Consider the following 9,603-nt stretch of genomic DNA (forward strand, 5'->3'; position numbering starts at 1 on the left):
TTAGAATAAAACATCAGCTTTTATAGACTACATGTGTTTTGTGTGCAGAAATTTTAATGCCTTAAGTAACTAAAGTTGTCAGATGAATGCAGTGGAGTAAAATGTACGATATTTCTCTCTGAAATGTTGCGGGGTAGAAGTAGAAAGTGGCATGAAAAGAAAAGATTAAAAGTAAAGTACATGTAGGTATAACCTCAAAATAATAGTTAATAGGGATACAGTAAGCTACAAGAGAACATTTCTAGATACATTCCATCACTGTTAATTACTTACCTTCAAGACTAAGTTGTTTAAAAAAAAAAAAAAAGTGCAACAAATGCAACTTAAATGTATCAACCGTCAGTTAGCCTGCATTATAGGCTATTAGCCCAACAGCTAATTAGCTAACAAATAGCTCCTACCTGCTTTTTTCCCCACAGCTTTATTGAAAAGACATTCAAATATACAATATTTCAGACACGTAAGCCTAGCAGCTACTCAAAATAATATAACTGAATTAACATTCGACTATTTGTATCTGTTAAAATGATACAGTCGACGTGGTAAAGATAATGGAGTTCCAGCCTACCTGTGACCGTTAGCTCGCTGCTCGGATCCGTGTGTGTTGTGTTCAAGTCTGTTCGTCCTGAAAGAACAAATACTGAACAATGACTGTTTTTTACAGTCGGTACATACCAGTGACTTCTAGGCGTTTGGGCAAGAGGCTTTCTCTACTGGTGTGAAGAAAACTTAGTTATTTTTATACAGTTATATTTTTTTGAATCCTCGTAAATCACTGTGTAGCTCGGAGATGGGGCTACGACAACAAAAGCCCATCTTTAATATCTCCATTTGACCGACTTGTACGTAAGTTCAGTTAAAGTAATATCTCCCCATATGGCCTACAAAACCAGAAGACAGCCAGTAGATGAGACTCGGCTGTACTGAGCAAGGACTCTCTTTTCAACTCAATGCAATCCAATATATCCTGGGGGTTTATTGTCCCTGCTGGTCACTTTTTCCAATCTTTCCATAATACGTGGTGGAACAATATAACGGATTTCTTTGTCTCACGTTTTCTCACTGTGATTCAAGTGGACAAATGGCTGATGAACATGACTCTATAGCCAAAACATTCATTTAATACATACACACTCTTGCTGACTTTGTCAGGCGGCAGGAGAGGTGAGGATGAGTTGTTGACACACCCACACCCACACACAACACAACACACACACAACACACACACACACCTCACACACGCAGACGACACACACTATCACCACACACACACACACACACACACACACACCTATCCTAACTGTAAGAGAGAGAGAGATGAGCTTCTTCAGCTCATAGACATGAGGTTGCAGAGAGAGAATGAGAGGATCTTCTCTTAACTTAAGTGATTAGTCAAAAACATTTTTTTAATGAGTTCAAATAGGTGTTAAATAAATTGTTTATTTAAATTACAGCAGTCTTATTTACAACATGAAGTACATAAGTGAACAAGCAGGGCATCTGCCGGTCTTTAATAAGTCTTAAAATCTATGATATAGATGTTAGGCCGTACGTGTTTCTGTATTTTTGCTCTGCGTGACCAGACAGGCTGCCTTAAGGTCATGCGCTGGTGGTGAAGCTTCTCTTTAACTGATTTGGGGCAGCAGTAGTCTGACTCACCGGATGCAGACTGTTGGTGAAAAGCCTGCCGTTGGCCGCCTATTTCAGACGTCTCATTTTCATGTTGTGTCACTTCATGTCCCGTCGTTATTAAACTCAAATAATACATTTTATATCTCGTCTCCCTGTGACTTCCCTCTCGATCCCTTTCATTTTAGAAGAGACCCATTCCAGATGGTCACTCCCAGACGGCCTAGGCCTGAGGACAGGTCAGTCCTTGGCATCGGCAGAATGTCCCGGGCCCGCTGGTCCCTCCCAGTGTCTCTGTGTCCCCCTGCTGACTCTCAGTATGGTTTGCCTCCAATCGTAGCGAGCATCTCTTGCCGCTCTGCAGCGGTGGGCATTTCAGGCCTCACGCCGTCTCTTCTTCTCTGGACCATTATGTTGTGCTGCAAGGAAAAACACAAAATGTTTCATTGGCCTTCATTTAAAAATACTAACCATTGACTGGTTGTCCTTAGCAAGCGTGTTTCGTTGGGGAGATGGTGTATAGCCAAGTTAGGTGTCCTTTAAAACGATTTTCATGATCTTTCCAGTTTGTGGAAATTAGTGCCCAATATTGCCAAGGGTTTGGGAAAATCTGCAAAAACAACTGGATCTGTTGTTCAATAACAAAAGAAAATGCAATGTTACGTCATTTTGGACTATTATTCACCACAGTATCTGTGTCTAACATATTGAAAAAGCTAAGCAGATCAATCACATGTAAATAACTTGTTGTAAGATAGTTCAACTACAATCTAGATCTAGAAAGATGTTGTCAGTTGGAGGGCGTTCTTTTTTTTGCTAATTTGAATCATCAGCAGTGCAGAGTAACTGCATCTTCAACAGCTCTACCAACAACCCAAATTTACAGTCATTTGAAAGTGGACTGGTTCCCGTCCCAATGAGTTTTAAACAAAAATACCAGTACATTCACAATAAAGACCCTAGGTTGCATTTGGCGAGAGTTATGCTTCACCAATATCTTAAGACGAATGACTGTTGTGGTAATTGTTGACGTTGTTTAGATATGCCAAATTGTAATTTTTAGAAGATATTATTGGTCAGCCTATATATTTTTATTATTTCAATAGTTAGTTGCTGGCACTTGAATATAGCTAGCACCAAAAATGATAAGACGGGATACAGTTAGAAAATATGTTTTATGATAATAAAGAGGCGCTGTTTACTTCATAGGCTGTGTATTTGTGAATTTTACATTATCTGGGTCACATGACACTGATGTACCCAAAATACGTATCCTGAGATTCATTCAAAACATTTGTTTAAAAAAAGTAACAAATAAAAATATATATTTGTTTAAATGGGACTAAAAGAGACAGTCCTATTGATAATTGCAATTATTTCTGAGATAATTAAATGTACAGCAAGATGTGGACTTGTTCCATCTCTAGTGGCAGAGCCCAGTGTGCAGGCGCCCTGACCAACCAGTGGGTGTCACTACTGCAGCGCCAAGGCCTCCAACTAATGCTGTCTTCAGCTCCTACCCACGTGCTGCTGAGCCTGGGCAATCTACTGATACGACTACTGGGTAAGAAGAAAACCAGCGGTGCAAGATGTATTCAGACCCTTCCTCAGTCCTCAAGTACTGACACCACGCTGTAAAAACACTCTGTTACAAGTAAACTCCGGCATTGAAAATGGTACTTGAGTAAAAGTATGCGAGTATCATCAGGAAACTGTACTTAAAGTATTAAAAGTAAAAGTTCTCAATGCAGATAAAATCCTCCCATTTTAAAAAAAAGTTTAAAGAATCCAAACAGCTGTCTTTAATGGTCTAATCATCTCAGCGGGACTTGTAGGCCTTTATATTGTTGGCTACTTTCCTTGATAATAAAACATCAGATTTTATAAACTACATGTGTTTAGTGTGCAGAACTCTTAATGTGTAAAGTAACTAAAGCTGTCGGATGAATGTAGTGGAGGAAAAAGTATGATATTTCTCTCTGAAATTAGAGTGGAAGACTGAAGAAGTGAAGTATAAGTACCTCAACATTTGGACTGAAAGTACTGGATGTCAATATACTTTTACATTCCACCTCTGAAGATGACTCTGTCCTTCCCTGCATCCCACCTCATGTTTTTGAAGAAGTCTTTGTTCCTGCCCGTTCCTCAGATTAAACACTCACCCAGTATTTCCTACAGCTCTTATATCTTTGGAAGTAGGCTGAACACATGCTCTTATCGTAGTTGTAGGCATCCAAACACTTCTGGGAGGCATCGCTTTCCTGAAAATAAAGAGAAGAAGTTCCAACAACAGGACAGGACAGAACTCCGTCTCCATGCACTTGTCAATCGAATTATCTGTTCCAACTTTCACTAAAAACATTCTTCCTGGGAACAAAGCCGGGGGAAAATGTGTTTCCATCCGACGGCTTTAAAGTGAATATGCGTCACATGCGTTTTACGGTCACAGAGGTATAAAGAAAAGATATGAGACATTTTAACCCCCGTGTTGTGCTCAGGTCAAATTTGATCTATTTTCAACAAGTTTCTATATCAGAAATTTGGGTTTCTTTTAACTAAATTGTCAAAAAAAATAACGGGAATGGTTTCCATACACAAGTAAAATGAATGATCAGTCCACTGTTTTTGTTGATTTTGGGTGTTTTAATCAATTTGATAGCATTTGAAGAAAAAAAAAGATAAAAGAATGTTGTTGTGTGAATGGTGAATGTATCCTGTAGATGTAAAAGCGCTTTGAGTAGTCGTTAAGACTAGAAAAAGCGCTTTATTAATACAGCACATTTACATTTACAATTACAAAAAAGACTTTGAAAAAGTGTCAAAAATGTCCAAAGAAGCTGTAAAGACGTCGGGAAAAAACAAAAACAGTGTCCAAAAAAAATGAGCAAAACATTGAAAAAACTTTTCATCTTATATTTCGAGTTAGTAAAAGGTTGCATGGCGGGATGTCAACACAAGAGTTAAAGTGTTTCGATTCATTTTGGCACTGAATCACACAACATCCCAACTTACATTTGTAAACAAAGTTTACTACTGGACTGTTGTAAAGTTGTAATAGTGCTCATGTGCCAGCCGACAGCGACACATAAAGCTATACTAAGACGACGACGACGCTATCGAAACGTGGCTGTGATGGCTCTGATAAATTATGTTCATTTTGCTATTGTAAATGAAATTAAGAAGTCTCTCCTCGGTCGCCCACTCATATCGGTCTTCGTTGATACCCGCCGTGGCAGAAGTGACCTAAAACTACTTTCTTCGTTTTAACGGCAGGATTGCAACAAAAAATTCCCTAAAACGTAATTGCAATTCATTATTCATTTGGCAAATAACATTTCAGTCAGCGATTATTGCATAAGCCGTGTACCGATTAAAGAGCGGACAAACTTAGTGACAATATTCAATCAAATTTTACAGATTACAAAAGGCTTTTTTCAATGGATGTTACCTAATTTGCATAAAAGCGTGTGGCTGGAAACCCGGCTACGTCACATCCCGGCAGCAGCCAGGCGGATGTGACGAGGCGTCAGCTTACCTCGATGCATGGGTTGGCGTCCTGATTCCGAAACTTTCCCGCTTTCTTATCCATTTGGATCTGAGTAAAGATGGACAATAAAAACAGGTTCAGGTTTTGCAAAAGGGCCATGGATTACTTATGCTGTGTGTGTGAGAGTGTGTGTGTTTATTACAAGTCATGCATCACGTCACTAATGATTGACTTAAGTGGAATGATACAGATGATTTCTCTACGGCTCAGTTCTTTTGAATATTTGAATAAAATCAGCAGTAATTTGTAATGAAGGCATGTTCTAAATGTGTGACCCAACTGTATTTTTGTAAATAAGCATTCTTGACGCATCCTGTATTTTTAGAAGTCAGGCTGAGCAATAGAGAAAATCAAATACCCCAATATTTTTGGCCAAATACTTTGATATCGATACCGCAACAATATTGTAGTGTTGACTGTTGGTGCTTTCACAAAATCTTTACACAATGAGATTTGTGATAAATAATCATCAGTAATGTGGATATAATGACTAAGTGGGTAAAGGCTAATACACCAGTCTGGGAAGTTCAGAACGTGACATCACTTTACTTTGAAACCAGGAAACGACAACACTTATACCGTATTACGATGTTCCATTATCCAAAATCTAAGACGATATCTAGTCTCATATCACAATATCGATATATTACCCAGCTCTATTTAGAAGCTAAAGAAAGTGTTATTGAGCATCTAGTCTACATCAATGTGTCTCTTGTTTCTCTCACACGACTAAAACAGCCTTTGAACGGACACATATTCCAACAAAACAAGGTCCTCCCCGAGGCTCTTATGCAGAGGCACCGTGGCTCCGTCCGGCGCCAAGCCCTGACCAAGACGCCTGGGATTGGTTTCAAGAAATGCCAATCAACCAGAGCCCGTTTGTCTCCCATCCCAGATTGCTGTGCAAAAATCTAAATGTGTAGATGAACTAGTAACTAAAGCGGTCGGATGAATGTAGTGGAGCAAAAATAGAAAGTGGCGAGAAAAGAAAAGACTCAAGCAAAGACATTCTGGAGACCAGGGGTGTTACTATTCGGCTGATTAAGGAAGTGGAGATAATAAGGAGAACTCACACATTTGCTTTTTATATTGTAGGATCAACAATAAAACATTTGTTTTAAGGCATGAACCATTAATTGATTTATCAAATAACGATTCTATTGAAAATGAATGTTTAGCAATATTTTATAACCAAGTAATAGTTGAGGAGTTTTGCATGACACGGTTTCATTTCAGAATAACTGGAATATGTTTGGGCTTTGGACTGCTGCTGGGACAAAACAAGACGTTTGAAGAAGTCACCTTGGTCTCTTGGGGGTACTGGATTCTGATTAGGATTGTGAAATTGCAACTAGCATATTAATGACAAAAACAGATTGTTGACTGTAACAGGTTTAGCTTAGCAGTAGGGCTGGGCAACATATGGATGTTATATCAGTATCACTACATGAGGACAGCTATCGTAGCTAGCTAGATTTTTCTAGAGTAGCTATATTTTGGAAACCGTAACAGAATACAATTGTTGACTTTGCTGGTTTTAAAGCTGCATTACAGTAAAGTGATGTCCTCTTCTGAACTTACCAGACAGTTCTAGCTGCTCTATAATTTGCTTTTACCAACTTAGTCATTATATCCACATTACTGATGATTATTTTATCTAAAAATCTAATTGTGTAAATATTTTTGTGAAAGCAGCAACGGTAAAGCGAACAATATGGGCGCAATATCGACATTGATGTATTTGGTCAAAAATATCGGGATATTTGATTTTAATTCCAATTCCAAATTCACCACTTTAATTTCAGAGAATATCCAAGTTCTTTTGTCCGTTTTTACGGAATTCAAGACTTTCATTTTATCACCACACAACATTTATGAAGGTGTCCAAACACTGTGTGACCCGTAGCGCAAGTGTGGTTTAGTGCACATCAATTTTGAAAATAGTTTTTACTTTTAAAACATTGATTTGCCACTGAATGTATCTTTTAACCGGCTAAACCTGCTGCACACACACGCCATAGGATTGTGTGTCACAGGCGAGACAGACAGCTTTTGCTTTGGGATTGTTGTTGTTTCTTCAGTTTTTTGAAGCTGTAAAAGCTCATAGGAAGAAATCTTGTCATACCTCTACTAACTAACTAGCTAACTAGCTAACTAACAACTAACTAACTAACTGTTTCAGCACCAGTTTAAATGAGAACTAGCTGCAAGATGTATATTGTGACCAGAGTGTGATTGATGCTGTCCTTGGGTCAAATTTGACCCAGTTTTCAAAAAATGTATAACAGAAAATATGGATTGTCAAAAATAAGAGATAGATAAGAAATGTAAAAAAATTAAAATTAAAATTAAAATTTAAACATGACAAAATGATAAGAGAAGCAACAAAAATGATGACAAATAATTTAAATATAAAAAAGTGACAAAAATGACAGATAAAACGTTAAAATGTTTAAAAAAATGACAAATGTAAAAGAGGAACTAAAATAACAACAAACAAGTGTTTTTTTCCTGGTTGACAGGAAGACAACACAAGGGTTAAAGCACGATAGCAATCTTGACATTTGAGTGTAAAAACAATCTGATAACTACACGTGAACATAGGGCGATATGGAGAAAATAAGACATCACCATATCACCTATTCTTGACCAAATACCTCGATGTTGATATTGCAATGATGACTATTGGTGCTTTCACAACATATTGTTTTACAATGAGATTTTAGATACATAATCATCAATAATGTGGTAAACAGGTTTAAGTGAAATTACAGAGAAAAAAATACCTATTTTTTCCAGACTATGTTTACATTAGTGCACACAAATAATGCGATATTAAAACAAATCTGCAATTCTTCAACTGCTATTCTCTCAAAATGTTTCCACACAGATTGCCTGAGAATATGGAGTAAGGATGTGCTTGTTATTGGCAGTTTAGACAACGTAATTGTACACCACCATTTCTCGATATGTGATTTCATCACGATATGGTTCAACTGGAGGACGATAAATCGTCATGTGTGCAAAATGCTGCCCCTCGTTTTTTACTCGTGTTACTACATCTCGATGTGCACACACCACCCCCCTTCTCTACACCCTCCACTGGCTCCTGCTACCCTGGAATTTGCTCAGCGGATTGGGTCTGGATTTCCAGGTTACTATTCTACCAGGCCCAAAAAACACATATTATTGGCAGTGCAGCTCATATATGGAGAGAATACACATCACAATATTTGCAATCATTCCCCCCAGAATATACACAGTTTCAAAATCAAACGTTATGATAGTCTAAATCATGCCTACTGGAGGTCAGAAGTTGTAGCCTAAAACACAAAATCAATCTGAACGAGCAAAACTTCCAGCTTAAGTTTAAGCCTTTTGCTATCTCTAACCACATTGTGTTTTAGTGGAATAGAAAAGTGAAGTGAAATTAGAACGGTTCCACTACTATTAATATTTCAGTTTGGTGTTAACTGTATGCCGAATTGAAAAGTGGCTTCTCATTTTGTACAAAATAGCCTACCTTTATTCGTTTCAACCAGTAGTGTAAATTAAACACATTTTAATAAACACGTCTTTGTCAACTGGCCGATATTTCAGTGGGATTGGTGTCCTCCACTAGGCTATGTGTATGTAGCCTACCGTTGCTACACTGTAACACGTTGACCTTCATTGATGTTACCAAACAGGGACACTTTGGAACGGCTTTTCATTTAGCTGGATACGGCTACATTTTAATAGGCTACCTACCTTATAAAATAACCTACCAACTTTTATCCAGCGGTAGTCTAATGTCTTGTGGATGCGCCCAATACCCACACAAGGGAAGACGGTCCAGTTTGTTGAAAATACGCTACCGAAATAACTGCTAATAATAGCTATTTAAAAAAGTAGCCTGTGTTGTAATTTTGCCTATATCCCCTTGGAATGCTAGCGAGTGTCCTGCTTCGCTAGCTAGCTAGTGAACAGCTATACATTAGCATAGGCTACATGTGGCTAAAGCTAACTAATAAAGCTACACAAGCCATAAGCTCCCCGTCATGCTCAAGACAACTCTACTCGTTGTTGCAACAGCGCAACAGGAAAATCACCCGCACCGTCACCGACAACTGACAGCCACATCAGCCAACGGGAACCCCTGAAAACTAACCACGTAGAGTGACAATCTAATGAGCCAATAGGATTTCTTTGCTGTCAAGTTAGTCTTCCTGTCGTTGTAATTTGTATTAAACCAAATTTAAACGATTGACAGTACATCTAGCAAGTCGAAAAATTGACTTTTACTGAAATGGACTGTAACTGACATTGATGTGAGAAGTGGCAGCGCCTTACACAAATTAAAAAAAAAAATGAACTAGCGGGCGGGACTTCAAATGGGCGGGGCTAACCCATAGTGCGGTTGCATCGCAGCGCATACACACAATGGC

At 38.3% G+C, this 9,603-nt stretch overlaps 1 protein-coding gene across 2 annotated transcripts; it reads right to left on the reverse strand.

Annotated features, from left to right (window-relative positions):
- Window positions 1-1,424: 1,424 nt before the first annotated feature.
- chchd7 (coiled-coil-helix-coiled-coil-helix domain containing 7) lies at window positions 1,425-9,294 on the reverse strand. Of its 2 annotated transcripts, none has more exons than XM_032503795.1 (4): window positions 8,944-9,294; window positions 5,165-5,224; window positions 3,792-3,890; window positions 1,425-2,048 (listed from the first exon to the last, which is right to left on the reverse strand). In XM_032503795.1, the coding sequence occupies exons 2-4, from the start codon at window positions 5,216-5,218 to the stop codon at window positions 1,944-1,946; spliced, it is 258 nt and encodes an 85-aa protein (XP_032359686.1). In that variant the 5' UTR covers window positions 5,219-5,224; window positions 8,944-9,294; the 3' UTR covers window positions 1,425-1,943. The 2 variants fall into 2 exon arrangements, with proteins under 2 accessions (XP_032359686.1, XP_032359687.1); XM_032503796.1 differs by having other exon boundaries at window positions 5,165-5,226; window positions 8,928-9,294.
- Between the last annotated feature and the right edge of the window lie 309 nt (window positions 9,295-9,603).

Source organism: Etheostoma spectabile, chromosome 22 (assembly GCF_008692095.1).
Source record: "Etheostoma spectabile isolate EspeVRDwgs_2016 chromosome 22, UIUC_Espe_1.0, whole genome shotgun sequence".
NCBI lineage: Eukaryota > Metazoa > Chordata > Actinopteri > Perciformes > Percidae > Etheostoma > Etheostoma spectabile.